The sequence below is a fragment of the Ranitomeya imitator genome, chromosome 7 (genome assembly GCF_032444005.1).
Source record: "Ranitomeya imitator isolate aRanImi1 chromosome 7, aRanImi1.pri, whole genome shotgun sequence".
In the NCBI taxonomy this organism is placed as follows: Eukaryota; Metazoa; Chordata; class Amphibia; order Anura; family Dendrobatidae; genus Ranitomeya; species Ranitomeya imitator.
In genome coordinates, this window is record NC_091288.1 from 153,764,095 (window position 1) to 153,781,784 (window position 17,690).

Below are 17,690 nucleotides of genomic sequence, written 5' to 3' on the forward strand. Positions count from 1 at the left end.
GCAAGAGAAGGTGTCCTGCTAAGTGTCAAAATGAATATGCAATCTGGCCACAATTTCAAGGAAGGCAATATCTCTGTCAGTAACTCTAACCTCCTGCATTCCAGTGGTAGCCTGGTCACAGATACACACCCGTATTTTGCAATGGCAGAGTCTGTCAAACAAATCTGCTTTGAAGTTGGTTGGAAAACTTAGTCTTCAACAGTGATTATCTCTTTAAAACCATTTTTGAAGTCCTCCAGAAGGGGCTAAAATAAGTAATATCGACTTGTACTCTTAGGTCCAGGTATGGGCTCTCGGTGTTTTATACAACTATGGTCTGGTCAATAACCGGTGGATTTCTCGGTTCATTAAAGTGTGCTTTAACTCTAGGCCCATTTCCAATCCGAAGATGGCACTCTGCGATCTGAATCTGGTGTTTACGACTCTAACAAAGCCTTTGTTTGAATCCGTGGATTCGATGCCTTTTAAGGTCCTTACACCATAGACTATTATCATGGTGGCCCTGACTTTGTCATGGAGAGTTAGTGATATTCAATCTTTGTCTGTTAATTGTCTGTTTACACAAATCTTAGAATATAGGCCGATTTTACTCTATCTTCCCAAGGTAGCTTACAAGTTCCATAGTCAAGGACTTTTCTCCCTTCTTTCTGTGCTTATCCCGAGATGAAAAAGGAAGAACAATTCCACACTTGTTAAGGGAAGTCTGAGCGTATATCTCAGCTGCAACAACCAGGTAAAGATGTCGGCTGCCTTTTTATTTTCTTTCACAGTTTCAGCGATATGACCTGGCCGTGATCGTAGGTAAATCGTAGTGTGGTCGCTGGGGAGCTGTCACACAGACAGCTCTCCAGCGACCAACTATGCCGAGGTCCCTGGGTAACCAGGGTAAACATCGGGTAACTAAGCGCAGGACCGCGCTTAGTTACCCGATGTTTACCCTGGTTACAAGCGTTAAACTAAAAAAAAAAAAACAGCACATACTTACATCTGGTGTCCGTCAGGTCCCTTGCAGTCTGCTTCCCGCACTCAGTGACTGCCGGCCGTAAAGTGAAAGTGAAAGCACAGCCGCTGTGCTTTCACTTTCACTTTACGGCCGGCAGTCACAGTGCGGGAAGCAGAGACGGCAAGGGACCTGACGGACACCAGATGTAAGTATGTGCTGTTTGTTTTTTTTTAGTTTAACGCTTGTAACCAGGGTAAACATCGGGTAACTAACCGCGGTCCTGCGCTTAGTTACCCGATGTTTACCCTGGTTACAAGCGAACGCATCGCTGGATCGCATCGCTAGATCGCTAGATCGGTGTCACACAAATAGGGCTGTTTCAGGAGACTTGACGGCTCATTCTACTAGGGCTATTTCAATCTCCTGAGCGGAGAAAGCAGATGTTTACATCGAACAACTAATTGTAGGGCTGCAACACTCTTTGCCTTGCACCTTCTACAGACACTGTAATCTTTCCTGTGGTAGAAGGGCTCTACAGACTGTGGTCCTGCCTCCTGGTGACGTCCTGTTCCAGAAGTGGTGATAGATGCTGCGGGAAGTGAGAGCAGCCCCTGACTCCTGTGACCTCATGTTTGAGACTTCTCTCAAATAAGACGTCACAGGAAGTGAAGTAAAAAAAAACACATTTGGGGATTAGGAGGATAGGGAGACGTGTATGGTGTTGTTTAATAAACCTAATTACAAAAGTGTGCACAAAAGAGACTACAGTCAGCTCACCTTAGTAACATGCACCTTGTTGGAGAAGGAGCAATGCCCAGAGTTATCCTAGTCTAAGATGTGAAAGACAAATTAAGCAGAGCAGAGTTTCTCCAGCGTGATAAACTTCAAAACATACAAAACAGAGAAAAGAAATGTGGCACTCACCCGATTTCTTCAGCTAGAAACGTGTCCTTTATTTAACACTTAAGTGAAAAATAACATTCTTCGGCTTTGACAGGAGTAGGTGAGGGAGCGGGGAGTGAAGAGACTGGACTGGACGATGGCCGTTTCACACACTAGCGCTTCCATGGGTCTCACATGGACCCGTGGAAGCGCTAGTGCGCGAAACGGCCGTTGTCCAGTCTCTTCACTCCCCGCTCCCTCACCTACTCCTGTCAAAGCCGAAGAATGTTATTTTTCACTTAAGTGTTAAATAAAGGACACGTTTCTAGCTGAAGAAATCGGGTGAGTGCCACATTTCTTTTCTCTGTTTTGTATGCTATATGGATTGTGAATTTCCTATGTGGAGCACCACCCTTTTCAGCAGTGAGCCCAGAGTGTCCGGTAGAAGATCTAATTGCTATAGATGGGGGAAGCTTCAGTTCCGGTAATACCCGCTATTCTTTGGAAAGTAAACTTCAAAACGTAGGCAAGTTAAAAAAAACAAACAAACTTGTAATAGTCCAAACTGTAAAACATGAGTAACTGGACACCAAAAAAAAAGAGATCCTATACAGTGTAAACCGACGCGGTTCACTGAAGATCATTAGTCACGGTATATGAGACTCACAAATTTGACCAACATAATTCTGGATCATTGGGAGAACTTGCTCTTAGAAAATTTTTAAATCCCATTCTTTATTCCTTTGTTCTTTAAAATTCCTCATTTTACCTTTCTACCCAGTTAATTCTTCTCTTTTCCATTAGGTCTTTGACATCTTGTGATGAAGAACAGACTAGCTGAATCTTTCTAAGTTCTATGTAGAAACAGGAATTCTCCTCTTTTTTTCCTGAATGCGTCATCATTAGAATTACAATACTACCTTACTTCAAAGTCCCTGGCAGAGTGGAGAAGCAGAGAAGATGTTTCAGGAGTTGGAGAGGGTGTGACGATGGGCTGCCAGAGACATTTCAGTGAGGTAGTAGTGTAGATCTAATGCTGACTCATGCAGGGAAAAGAGACTTCCTGTTTCTATCATAGACCTAATGGTAAAGAGAAGAATTAGCTGGGTAGCGGGACAAAATTTGAAGGAGCAATTGTAAGTACACTTTGCTATATAATATGATGCCTGCAATATGTTAAGAGGGCAAAAACTTTGATGGGAGGAGGAGTGCTTCTTTAAGGGGGACTTCATCAGACTAAATAACTTTACCCCAGGCTTTGTAGTCCAATCCATGTACTTCCTGTAAAGTTAAATTCTCTGAGGTCCCCTTCATCCAAATTATTATTTATTTCTTTTTCAGCATGATTGTTGTACAGTGATAACTAAGTGGCCATCAAAACATTAGCAGTTTTACGTCCATGGCCAGGAAACTCCCTAGGTCTAAAGTTCATTGGGAACCTGTGGTCAATCCTCAAAAAGCGGGTGTGTAAAGAAAAACACAAACATTTTGGTAAACTCCAAGCACTGCTTAGACAAGCATGGGTTGTTATCAGTCAGGACTTGGCCTAGAAGCTGATATCCAGAATGCCAGGATGAAGGGCAGAAGTCTAGAAAAATAAGGGTCAAACTCAACACTGTAAATATTATGTCTTTGCATAAACTTAATGTATTAGTCAATAAAAGTATAAAAACTTCTTAAATGCTGATGATTGTATTTCAGAAACCAGGAAAATATCTGCCCAAAATGTGTGTCCGTCACTGAATGGATTACGTTTTTTTTTTTTCTTTCTATCAGGAAGGGCTTTTTGGGGCCACCTCGTAAGCTGATGGACCTGACATCATGGGTCATCATTCCTTTCCTGTTTGGCAGTATTGGAATCTACGGTCTGGTCAGACTCTTGCGGAGACTACGTAGTAGTGCCTACATCCAAGATGCTGTCGTTGTCATAACTGGTGCTACTTCTGGATTGGGCAAAGGTAGGACGTTCATGGAAATCTCAAGCAGGTAATGTGATGCAGGAAAACTCACTAGTATTGTCGCGTTGTATCATACATAGGACATTCGAGTCCTGCGTGCATCCTTTGATACTTCATACTGAGGCCCCCCCAGTAAGGCCAGCTGTACAATATTTCTTTTGACCAGGTTGTTTGCTGGTTAATGGTCACAGTTCATGATTTCCTAGGGGGAGAACATGTATCATATTCAAATATTTTCAATCTCGTGCTATTTTTTTTTTTTTTTCAAGTTTGATTTATTTTTTGGTCATTTTTTAGAGTGTGCAAAAGTGTTTTATAAAGCTGGCGCCCAGCTTGTGCTCTGTGGCCGCAATGAAGAAGGGCTGAAGGATCTGATCAATGAACTGTGTCGGATACGCAAAGGATCCGTTCAGGTTTGTGTGCCTAAGTAAAGATTTTCTTTTTATCCTTTCTTATTTATAAAGAAGTAGTAAAAGTTTTAATTGGAAATCATCTAAAAATATTAATGTGAATTTGTGGCACAATGACAGTGATTGAGCGCTTACCAGTAGGCTCTCTTTAACACCCTGTTCACCTGACCTCTTCAGTTCATTCAGGGATTGCACCTGATATTCTCTTAAGGGCTCATACTCACTTGCGCGAGACTCGGATGAGTCTCACACGGCAATACTCGGCACTGCACCTGGTACAGAGGAGAGGAGCGTGCGGCTGCATGTATTCCTATGCGACCGCACGCTCCAATCTGAGTGCCGGCAGCAACGCCGGGTATTGCCGTGTGACACTCATCCGAGTCTCGCGCAAGTGAGTATTATATTTGTATTTTTGATCACTTTATGATAATAAAGTGGTGTTTTTTGCTTTTTTTTTTTTTTTTTTTAGCGCGTTCACTGAAGGGGTTAACTAGCGGGACACTTTTATAGGTGGGGTCGTTAAGGATGCGGCGATACTAAATATATGTACTTTTATTTATTTTTTTTCTTTATTTAGCAATTTTTTTTTCTTTCTTTTTACACATCTGAATATTTTTTTTTTACACTATAACATTGCTCCAGGGGGGCATCATGTTATAGTGTCAGATCGCTGATCTGACACTTTGCACAGCACTGTGTCAGATCAGCGATCTGACATGCAGGGCTGCAGGCTTACCAGCGCTTGCTCTGAGCAGGTGCTAGTAAGCCACCTCCCTCCAGGACCCGGATGTAGCCCCGCGGCCATTTTGGATCCAGGGCCTGCAGGGAGAAGGAGGTAGGAGACCCTCGGAGCAACGCGATCACATCGCGTTGCTCCGAGGGTCTCAGGGAAGCACGCAGGGAGCCCCCTCCCTGTGTGATGCTTCCCTATACCACCGAAATACTGCGATCATGTTTGATCGCGGTGTTCGGGGGGGTTAATGTGCCAGGGGCGGTCCGTTAGCGCTCCTGGCACATAGTAACAGATGTCAGCTGGCACACATCTGCACTCCCCCCGTGAGCACGGCCGATCGCATATGACGTACTATCCCGTCGGTGGTCATACGGGCCCACCCCACCTCGACGGGATAGTACGTCATATGTCAGAAAGGGGTTAACAGATGTCCAGAAGGCAGTCACTGGCACACTCCACAAGGGGGGTAAAGCCACAAAAGGTCATTGCTAAAGAAGCTGGCTTTTCACAGAGTGCTGTATCCAAGCATATTAATGGAAAGTTGAGTGGAAGGATAAAGTGTGCTAGAAAAAGATGCACAGGCAACCGGGATAACCCCAGCCTTGACAGGATTCTTAAGAAAAGGCCTTTCAAAAATTTTGGGGAAATTCACAAGGAGTGGACTGCTGCTGGAGTCATTGCTTCAAGAGCCACCACACACAGACATATCCAGGACATGGGCTACAAGTGTCACATTCCTTGTGTCACGCCACTCATGGCCAATGAGAAAAAGAATTGGAGTGGGAAATTTATCATATTCAGAGAGCTCTAACTTTTTATTTTTTTGTTCTCGGGCCTGCATAAGGACTTGATTTTTTTTCATGTAACGAGCTGTACATTTTATATTGTACCATTTTGGCGTGCATGCAACTTTTTACTAATGTTTTTTTTTTGTAAGGTGGGATAAACAAAGATGTAATTCTGGCATTGTTTTCAAATTTTGTTTTTTTGTGATGCTCACTGAACAAGATAAATGTGTTTAGTTTAAGGCTATGTGCACACGTCAGGATTCTTTGCAGAAATTTCCTGAACAAAACTGGACTTTCTCTGCAGGAAATCCGCATGCGTTTTTTTCATGTTTTTCATGTGGATTTTTCGCGTTTTTTTCTGGAGCTTCCCAATGCATTAAATAGCGGGAAATCCGCAAAAAAATCCGCAAAATTAATGAACATGCTGCGTTTTTACTGCGATGCGTTTTTTTTGCAGAAAAAAACGCAACATGTGAACAAAAATTATTGATTGAATTCTATTAATGGATGCTTTTTTTTCGCGTTTTTATCGCGTTTTTTATAGCGAAAAATCCGGAACATGTGCACACAGCCTCATAGTACGTGTTGTAAATATTTTTTGTTTTTTAGGTGGCTTACATATCTTTTTAGTATTCATATAAACCATTCGTTATTATTAAATGATTTTTAAACTTAAAACCCTCTTTTCTTTTTTCACCATACTTACTAGCCCAACAAGGGGACTTGAGCATGTGATCTTTTGATCGCATTGATAATACACTGAACACACCACTATTGGACCTTGTTCCCAGCAGGTCATTTATAATCCACTGTATACGGCAGACATTGAGGCCATTATTAAGCTTCTGACTGCCCAAAGGGCCCATTGACGCCTCATGATCATGCTGCTTGGGTGCCGATGGCACAGAGAGGGAGCGTTTTCTCTCTGGAAAAGTCTATAATGTGATGTCAGTAGTGACCATGGGTTACTTATTAAGAGTTAAGCAGCCACTGTCACATATTTCTGCAATCTTTATAGTAGCAGTCGGAGCCAGGCTGTATATAACAGCCGACTCCCGTTGTGGATGGCACGAGCATAGGTGCTACGCCTGCTCCATCCCGAGACTGTACATGTGCTCCAGTAAGTATCACTTCACCATGACATACATGTTCACTGAGATCTTGGAAGTGGTTAAAAAATGATTTGAAAAAATAGAAATTAATCCCCCCTTTTCCCAGTATGTAAATGCACTTTAAAGAATTATCAAATATCCCTACATCTGCATGAGCTGAACTTTGAAAATATCTTATTATTTATCCCATTCAGTGAAGCCGTAACTAAAAATGGAAATACCAGAAAATCCGCTTTTCAGTCATAGTTTCATAGGTAGAAAAAACACCTAGGTCCATCAAGTTCATCCTCTCTCCACCAATTGTGCATTTTGTCACTAAATTAACTACAACCCGCAATGTTGTGTACTGAGGAAATCGTCCAGCCCTTTAACAGCTGTTATAGTGTCTGCCATTACTACCTCTTGTGGTCGGTATCCCACATTCTGACTGCTCTAACTGTAAAGAACCCTTTCCTATTTAGCTGCCATAATCGCCTTTCTTTCACCCGTAATGTGTGCCCTCTGGCCCTTTGTCTGGTCTTTGGGAGGAATAAGTCATGTACCCGACCTCTGTACTGACCACGCATATATTTATACATGTAAATAAGATCCCCTATGAGAATTCTTTTTTTCTAAGCTAAACCATCCCACCTTTTCTAACCTCTCATCATATGAGTTACTTTGCTTTCGAAAGTAAGATAGAATAAAAAGGGATTCAAAAATTTTATGTATCCTGATATGGTACCAATAAACGTTTTCTCGTCCCTCAGTAATGAAAATACAACTTATCAAGCAAAAAAAGAAGCCCTTGTATGGCTATGGTGACAGAAAAAATAAAAAAGTTGTAGCTTTCGAAAGGCTAGCAGCTAAAATAGGAAAACAAAAAATAGCCGCTTCTTAAGAGTTTATGTATAGAAAGCGAATATAAGGAGTAAAGCCTGTCATACCAAAAAAGCCTTATAACACTGTGATGTCATAGATCTTATATATAATAATTTAAAAAAATGATGACTTGATGTTTTTAAGGCAAAAAACGTCTTAGGGTGGTAACTGAGGTATGATGCTTTACTTTTTATTCCGGAAACTGTAGAAATGTAACGACTGTTAGCAGGGTGGGAACTTCTGTTCATACAGTGGTTTTCTTTTGTACTTTTTGGAATCTGAACATTGTAGATTCAGAATGAAGGCAGCAAAAACGAGACAAAATGGATAAAAGAAACAAGTCGTAAAGAAATGTGTGAAACAAATCAGAATATATTTTATATCTTAGATTCCTCAGTGTATTTCTCTTTAACTCTGATAGTTTTATACCAGCATTCTCTCAAACAGCGTCATCAGGTCCCCTGGAATATCTTCCGTCGAACATATGTGGCTTGTCAAGAGTTCATTTGTGGAATCGACTGCCTTCAGAAAGTGTTTGCGGCTATCAGGTGTGTTATATAGAGGCAGTCTTGGTACGTAGTATCATACAGTACTGAGCCCTAAGCCACAACTGCTGGGAGCCAGAATATAGCAAGAACAAATCAGCAATGTAGAGAGAAATTACAGTCCATTATTACTTTTAAGACCTGATCATTCTGGAAAATTGCTAGAACGTTGAATGTATCCTCAAGTGCAGTCATCAAAACCATCAATTGCTCTGAAAAAACCCAGTAAAAGAAGACAAACAATGACTTCTACTGCAGAGGATAAGTTCATGAGAGTTACCAGCATCTGAAATTGACAGCACCCCAGATAACAGCCCTCATAAAAGATACAATGATCTAAAGTAACAGACATATATCAACATTAACTGTTCCGAGACTGTGAGAAATAGTCCCGTGGTCAAATTGCTGCAAAAAAGCCACTACTGATGACTGCAAATAAGAAAATGGAAAATTATTTGGGTAAAACGCAAGGGCTGGACATTAGATCAGTAGAAATCTGTACTGTAGTCTGAGGAGTCAAAATTAGAGATTTTTGGTGCCAACTGCCATGTCTTTGTGGGATACAGAAAAAATGTGTTTTATACATGTTTGGTGGCCACCGTGAAGCATGGTGAGGGTGTGTGGGATACTCTGCTGGTTGACATTGTTGTTGATTTATTCTTAATTAAAGGCACATTAGCCTGTCATGGTTACCATAGCATTCTGCAAGTGCATCTGGTTTGCACTTAATGGGACAATTACTTGCGTTGCAATAGGACAGTGAACTAAACACATCTCTAAGTTATGTAAGATTTGTGTGACCAAGAAGGAGGAGGATGGAGTGCTGCATCATTTGACATGGCTTTCACCTCTGGACCTCAACCCATTGAGAAAATTTGGGATGAGTTGGACCACACAGTGAAGGAAAAGCAGCCAACAAGTGCCCAGCGCCTCTGGGAACTCCCTCAAAACTGTTGGAAAGCCACTCCTTGTGCCTACCTAATGAGTCTACTTGAGAGAGTGCCACGAAGATGTAAAGCTGTCATCAGAACAAAAGAAATACTTTGAGAAATCTAAGGTTCATAATATATTCTAGTTTGTTTCATGCCCGTTTTTTTACTCTTTGTTTCTTATGTGTTCCTTTGTGGTTTTGCTGCCTTCAGTCTGAAGCTACAATATTCGCATTCCAATAAGAACAAGCAAAATCCTTGTATGAATAGATGTGTGCTAACTTTTGACTGGTACTTTATCTGTACTTAAAAATAGTTAGCTCTTATGGGTCACAGTCATGTTTACCATATCACAGAAAGGCTTGCATGAGGGTCTGCAGTTTGGGGGATTGAAATAGACCAGAACACGGTGGGATTGGTTTATCTTATCTGAACTTTTTACATTTTCTGCATATGCACAGATTATGGAGAAATAGTTGGACAGTATACCCCAACATTAAATCTATATTGTCAGTTGGTCAAGTTTACCTAGCTTTTCTTTACTCTAGCTCAGTGTTTGTCTTAAAAAGGTAATTAAATACTAATACATCTGAACTATTAGGTAGTCTGTTTTACGTCATGCAACATCTAATAATCTCAGTAAGAACCAACGTGCAAAATCCATGCCAATCCCTTTCTGCTCATTTTCCGCATCTGTCGTTGAAAGATAAAGGGCAACTACACGGTTACCTTGTTTTACTCCTCTAACTAGTGGTATCACTCAGCCTGGACACTTGGGGATTATATTCTGACTTGTTTAGATTTGTGCCCTGGGCAGGGCTGCTCTCTATTTAAACTCGTGGGTCTCGGTCTCCCACTACAAGTTGTAATGAACTAGCTCTGGTTCACCTTTGTTGTTGTTCAGCTTCTGCTTAGCCTGTTTTAGTCTTGTTCCCACCTTAGCCTGTTTACTGATGATTTTTCTGATTTATGATTTGCTTAGCCTGTTTTAATCTTGTTCCCACCTCAGCCTGTTTACTGATGATTTTTCTGATTTATGTTTTTTTTTCCCCTGGTCTTCCCTCTTGATTCTGAATTGGTGACCTTTAAAATTCCTTCGAACCTGCTCCCCCAGCAAGCAGCTACTTCAGGACTTAGGCTGGGTTCACATTTCGTTTTGGCAGTCCGTTAGACGGACTGCGTTACACCGCCGCATAACGCAGGGTAACGCAATCCGTTAATGCCGCCATTAATCCCTATGTCAGACGCATCGCTAGCACACACCCACAATGAGCGTACGCTAGCGATGTGCCGTCATTGAGTGACGGACCCTGGGACGCGGGCTGCAGCGTTTCCGGGTCCGTCACTGCTAGCGCAGATAGAGCATCTGCTAGCTCTATCTGCGCTAGCGCTAGCGAAATTCGGCACTTGCGTTAACAGCAGCCCGTTAACGCATGTGTTGATCGGGCTGCTGTTAACGCAATGTGAACCTAGCCTTAACCCAGCTACCTGCTGTAAGTCCACATGCCAGTATAGGGTTTAGAGATTCACTCGCTCTGGTATGCATTGTCTTAGATAGCATTCACACAGTCAATGTACTTTAAAAACGTTCAGCGCTAACTAAACAGTATAGACTGACAACTTCAGACACAATTGAGGTTACTCCAGTTCGGTCAAACAAAACTGCTGGCATCCATAACAACTACTGATACTTACAGTTTGGTGCATATGGCCTGTGCAGACTCTTCTCAAAGAGATTCTGACTTGTTTCTCTCTTCAACTTCTAGACACATCCAGTCTGCTCAACTTTCCCAGCAGACTGACTTAGGTGAACACCTATCCTGTTTTATATGCAGAGCTAGCCAAGTTGTACTAATCAAACCCTGCAGAGATACAATTTAACCCTAGCCTATATGGATTTGCTACAGTGGATTAACGTTTGAAGGCTCGGGCTTCCCTGGGACCTGATATTCGGAGTAGCCAGCACAACCCTGTCAATTGAAGCCCTCTTCAGAGCTGCCAGGCGACCATGCGCAGAACCTCATTATACAATGTGCATGCAAGTTAATATTGGAAGTAATACTGTACTGTTGCCTAGCTAACAATTGTAAATCATTATTCTTTCTACTACAGTTCCATAAGCCACATATAGTAATATTTGACCTCTCGGACGTAGAGGCTGTTGCAAATGCAGCAAAAGAGATTCTTCAGCTTGTGGGGAAGGTGGACATCCTAATTAACAATGCAGGGATCAGTTATCGTGGCACTATTCTGAACACCAAGGTTAGTGTGGACAGAATGATCATGGACACAAACTATTTTGGACCAGTTGCTTTGACTAAAGGTGAGTGAGCTGATTTGACCCACACAATGTAATTAGTATTATATTTGTATTTTTTCAGCGCTGTAATTTTTTGTAAATAGACATAAGGAAATTTCTCTATGTAAAGGACTGCTACAGTAGATGTTTATACTTTCTTAAAATTGGCACCCTCGGATAATAGAACTAACCATGCCTAGTCTGAAAAATTCATAGAACCCTGTATGCGCCTCCCAACCAGTTTATGCTCCATGATGTACAGTATATACGCATCATTGGGCCTGATTCATTATTGCTCCATGATGGATATATACATCATACTGATCACATGAGTACAACCCGCAGGAGACCAGATGGCACAGAAACTGCTGGAATCGGCAAGAACACTGATCCCAATACTAACTGCTTAGATTCAGGGCAGGGTTTCACAAAATGCCTGTCTTCATATTGAAATGTATTATATGAGCAATAAAGATCCACCTCCCAAAAGAATTGAATAAAAACAAATCAATGTAATCCCAAAATGTGCTAATGAAAATGTCAGCTCATTACTTGGAAACGACCAAAATGCGAGCTCCATTAATAATAAAGGACATGGATCACCCAAATATGTATGTGATCCACGCATATGTATTTTATTGTTCTCTCTCTATATGAAAAAATAAATTATAGATGGGTACAAAGAGATATAAAAAAAAAAAAATCACAACAAGGAGACTCTGAGATCAGTAGATACATGTACAAAGTTACTAATAGAACATATTTAATTCCAATACTGGGGTGAAAGGAACAGTCTACTAATATCTGAAAAAATCTGTGACTGATGACTGTGCTAGTTATTCTTTCCCAAAAAGTACCCTAGTGTGTATGTATCTTTATGTAGGAATTGGGTGTAGGGGATCACAAACGTGTCTCATTTGCATGCAAATAGCATTTTCATTAATGAAGATAATAGGAACTCCTAAAAGTCAGTGTTGGACTTCGCAACATGAATTCGTACAAGATGCCGAACCCCATTTGCAGACATGTGTTTGGGATGTTTGCGCCTCATCAGTGCAGAACTGGATAGCTGGGTGAGGGGCTTCTGATGTGGTCTATGGGGTAAAGTTTCTTCTGGTGAAGAATGTCAAGTTGATGTAAGGAAACTTATAGGCCATGCACCCTGACACACGTGTCTGCAAATGGAGTTTCTGATGAGGCTTTTCCTACGTCACATGGCAAAAGGGCCAATATTGACTTTTAGAATTGCTACATCCAATAGTTAACACAAGAGTCCCTGACATCTATCTCTTTGAAGACATTACTTGTATATTTAAGTTTTGAGGGGAGCATTATATGGCCTTATAAGTCTCTGTAGGACAACGTGATCCTCTCCAAAGGAGAAACTTAACACCGCATCTCATTACTATAAATCAAGGCATGATTGAGGCATGATGACACCTCACAATTGAGTTTCTATGCTGTGATTTTTCTCCCCTCGAAAAACAATAAAAAATAAAAATGCCTCTGACATTATGGCTACATAATAGAGGCTAAAAATTAAAAAAAAAATACTTACAATTTACTTTTCGCATAATTGTACTGACCTGTAGAATAAAGTTAACTTGTCACTTATACAGCACTGTGTAACTTTTTTAAACAAGTTATATGTATTCCTGTGTCCCCAAAATAGCTGCATACTGTGTAACTGTAATTTTTTTATGCTTTTATTTGTTGTTTTACAAATTTTTTATTTTTTACATAAAGCTCTTCTGCCATCAATGATCAAGAACAAGAGAGGACATATTGTTGCAATCAGTAGTGTTCAGGGGAAAATTAGCATTCCTTTCAGATCAGCATGTAAGTACGAAGGCAAAAAAATCTACATACTGAGCATCTAGAAGTAAAGAAGGTGGATATTTTACTTTATGGGAAAGTAGGAAAGCTAAAGATCTTAATGTGACCATCAATTTTAGAAACAGTTTGTCATCACTTTACCATGCCCACTTACAGTAGCATGTAAAAGTTTGGGCACTTCTGGTCAAAATTACTGTTATCGTGAACAGTTAAGCAAGTTGAAGATGTGAAATGATCTCTAAAAGGCCTAAAGTTAAAGATTACATATTTCTTTGGTATTTTAGGGGAAAAATGTATGTGTGTATATATAAAATATATATTCTATATCATTTATAAAAAAAATTACAAAAAAGAAAATGGGCCAATACAAAAGTTTAGGAACCCTTGGAGATTTGTGTTCTCAGATAACTTTGACCAAGGTTTCAGACCTTAATTATCCTGTTAGGGTTATGGCTTGTTCACTATCATCGTTAGGAGAGGTCAGGTGATGTTCATTTCCCAGCTATATAAAAATCCAGCCTCCTTTATAAGAACCCAGCCATGGGTTCTTTTAAGCCGCTGCGTAACACTCTGAAAATGGTGGAGGCCCACAAAGCAGGAGAAGGCTATATAAGATGGCAAAGCTTTTTCAAGTTGTCCTTTCCTCATTTCAAAATGGAATTATGAAATGGCACTTAAGGAGAACCTGTCACCCCCCCTCAGGTGTTTGTAACTAAAAGAGCCACCTTGTGTTGCACTAATGCTGCATTCTGACAAGGTGGCTCTTTTAGTTATGCTCCCTGCACACGCTGAAATAAACGCTTATAAAATGTGACTCCTCATACCGTGAAATCGTCCCGGGGGCAGGTCTTTCCCCCCCCCTAATCAGACGCAGCACAGCCGTCACACAGGGCCTAGGTGCACCGGGTGCCGCCTCCTCTTGCTTCATTAACGTCCCCGGCGCCTGCGCTGTAAGTTTGAAGGGCAGCGCAACTGCGCATGCCCGGAAAAAAATACAGCACAGGCGCCGGGGACGTTAATGAAGCAAGAGGAGGCAGCACCCGGTGCGCCCAGGCCCTGTGTGACGGCTGTGCTGCGTCTGATTAGGGGGGAAAGACCCGCCCCCGGGACGATTTCATGGTATGAGTGGGCACATTTTATAAGCGTTTATTTCAGCATGTGCAGGGAGCATAACTAAAAGAGCCACCTTGTCAGAATGCAACATTAGTGCAACACAAGGTGGCTCTTTTAGTTACAAACGTCTGAGGGGGTGACAGGTTCCCTTTAACAGGAACAGTGGAGGTCAAGATAAGGTCTGGAAGACCAAGCAAAATTTTAGTGAGGGCTGCTTGTAATATTGTTAGAGAGGGTAGTCAGAATCCCTGCTTGACTGCAATAGACCTTTAGAAATTTTTATCAGACTCTGAAGTTGTGGTACATTGTTCTACTGTTCAGAGACTCATGCACAAATATGGCCTTCATGGAAGAGTCATCAGAAGAAAGCCTCTCTTGCATCCTCACAATAAAACTCAGCATCAGAAGTATGCAAAAGAACATCTAAACAAGCCTAATGCATTTTAGAAACAAGTCCTGTGGACCGATGAGGTTAAAATAGAACTCTTTGGCCACAATGATCAAAGGTATGTGTGGAGAAAAAATGTCACAGAGAAACAATGGCCCTCACTGTCCCCTGACCTGAACATCATTGAAAATCTGTGGCTAGACTTCAAAATTGACATATTTAGCATGCAAGATGATCTGGGAATCTCACAGAACTGGAAGAATGGATGAAAATGCCTCAAATAAGAATTGAAAAACTCTTTGCTGGATGCAAAAAGCGTTTACAAGCTGTGATACTTTCAACAGTGGCTGCTAAAATGTACTAACCATAGAGGATGCCCAGACTTTTGCATTGAACCATATTCCTTTTTATTTACCGTCCATTTTTTTTTGCTTAAAATACAAAGGAAATGTGTCATCTTTAACTATAGCCCTTTTAGAGATTTTTTTCAACTTCAGCTTGCTTAACTGTTCACAATAACAGTAATTTTTGACAAGGGGCGCCAAAACATTTACATGCAACTATGTGGTAGATCGGTTGTGCAGGGGAGGGGGACAGAGATATTTATATGCTATGGGTCATTGTACGCCAGTAGACACCACTGCACTGATGCTGGTGCAACCAATGTCTGAGTAAAATGCACTTTTTCTCCGCAGATTCGGCATCTAAACATGCCACGCAGGCTTTCTGTGATTGCCTGAGAGCGGAGATGGTGCCACATGACATTGCAGTCACTGTTGTAAGCCCTGGGTATATTCAAACCAACTTGTCGCTCAATGCTGTGACTGACGATGGGTCCAGATATGGAGGTAAGTGGTCATTTTTAAGCAAAATCTGCTTGTCTGTAAAGGGAATATGCAATCCGTCAAATTACCTAATTTTCTTTTTTTTTTTATTGCCATCTGTATTGAAGAAAAAGATCTTGAAATTTTGCCGCTTTCATTTTGACCACTGAACCTTAAATTAGGCTTGTAACAAGGCTGTTTTAAAGGGATTACGTCTGGTGGTGTACGGGTTTCTCCCTATGTACACAGGGGGACACCAGTCAGTCAACTAGAGCTGTGTGGGGAGAAGCCGGCCAGGGCAATCCTGAACTACTCTCGGCTCTGCTTATGGTCCCATTTGGATTTTAAACCCCTTCATGACATGGCCATTTTTCTGTTTTGATTTTTTTCTTCCCCTTCTTCCAAGAGCCATAACTTTTTTAAGTGGTGAAAAAAAAAATCTGAAATTTGTAAAGAAGAAAGTGTTTTTTGCTTTTGTCGACATATTCTGGGACCCATAACATTTTAATTTTTCAGAATATGAGGCAGTAATAGGGCTTATTTTTTTGTGCCCTGAGCTGACATTTTACTGATTTACATTTTGTGAAGATGTGATGTTTTGATCACCTGTTATTTCATTTTATTGCTATGTTGTGGCGACCAAAAAAAAATATGGCATTTTGATTTTTTTCCCTCTTTATGTCGTTTACCTATTGGACTAATTTATTTTATATTTTGCATGTTTTTTTTTTCTTTTATGGTTCAAAAGGGGGGTGTTTTTAACTTGTGTTTTTGTTTTTTTTGTTAATTTTTAAAAATAACAAAAAAAAACATTTAATAGTCCCCTTGGGACTAAAAGCTGCATTCATCTGATCACTTGTTCTCTAAATTGCAGTGCATCAGCCCTGGTACGTATAGCTACAATCACAATTTCCTATGAACGCCAGCCATGGACTGGCTTTCACAGGAGGGTCTTAATATGAAATCAACCCACGGCTGTAATGACAACTCATCAGTGCCCCGCGATCATGGGCACGCCGATGGAAGTGAACAATGATGCACTCCCTGCCGGCACATGGTAAAAGCAGCTGTCGGAAATTAATAGCAGGATTTAACAGGTTAACCGCCTTAGGTGGAGCTCCATTCCATCCTCAACTGTTATAGGCACATGATGGTTGATTAAATCAGCCATCATCTGCTGGGAATACTTAGTGTGGTTCCGTTGTCAGCATTTGTGGCCACTGGCACACGACAGTGAGAATTTTCCACAGTGCTTCTTTCATTTTATTATAAACCTATATGTTCTTTCTACTTGTTGAATTATTTCTATTTTTCGGTAGTGATGGACAAGAATACAGCAGAAGGAAGAACACCAGAAGAGGTAGCACGCATTGTTTTTCGAGCTGTTGGGGAAAGAAGTAAAGATGTCCTTGTAGCTGGTCTGGTGCCAACATTGGCTGTATACCTGAGGGCGCTTGCTCCAAAAATATTTTTTTCTATCATGGCAGCAAGAGCTAAAAAGGAAAGGAAGTTTAAGGATGCATAATTTGGACACTTATTCCTTTTTCAAGACCAAATGTACTATTCCGCTAGAAGGCGTAATAGATCTAGCCTGGCTCCGTAACGAAGCCCGGAGACCTGATCACAAAGGGAAGCCTTAATAAACATTTTTACCTTTACAGAATGGTGGCTGCTTCTATATGAATATAAATTGTTCTCTTACGCACTAAAGTAAAATGTTATTTTAGGTCTACGTTTTTTAAAGGGACTCTGTCACCTGAATTTGGAGGGAACAATCTTCAGCCATGGAGGCGGGGTTTTCGGGTGTTTGATTCACCCTTTCCTTACCCGCTGGCTGCATGCTGGCTGCAATATTGGATTGAAGTTCATTCTCTGTCCTCCATAGTACACGCCTGCGCAAGGCAACCCACTTTGCTAGGCGACGTTTCAGCTCCATCTGAGCCTTTATCAAGGCTTTATAAAGGCTCAGATGGAGCTCAAACGTCGCCCAGCAAAGTGGGTTGATTAAATCTTTCACATTTTCACTGAAGAAATGGAGTGCTGCCTCTTTTTTTGAGTCTCTGTGGCCT

The 17,690-nt window shown here is 41.1% G+C and overlaps 1 protein-coding gene across 1 annotated transcript in view; it reads left to right on the top strand.

Moving 5' to 3' along the window:
* Nucleotides 1-17,284, top strand: part of DHRS7B (dehydrogenase/reductase 7B) — a 44,155-nt gene extending 26,871 nt beyond the window's left edge. The window contains exons 2-7 of the mRNA XM_069733921.1: nt 3,602-3,783; nt 4,081-4,196; nt 11,274-11,484; nt 13,207-13,299; nt 15,493-15,645; nt 16,941-17,284. Of these exons, the coding sequence (XP_069590022.1) occupies nt 3,602-3,783; nt 4,081-4,196; nt 11,274-11,484; nt 13,207-13,299; nt 15,493-15,645; nt 16,941-17,146 (961 nt within the window). The 3' untranslated portion in view covers nt 17,147-17,284. The remainder of the gene's footprint in view (nt 1-3,601; nt 3,784-4,080; nt 4,197-11,273; nt 11,485-13,206; nt 13,300-15,492; nt 15,646-16,940) is intronic.
* Nucleotides 17,285-17,690: the final 406 nt, after the last annotated feature.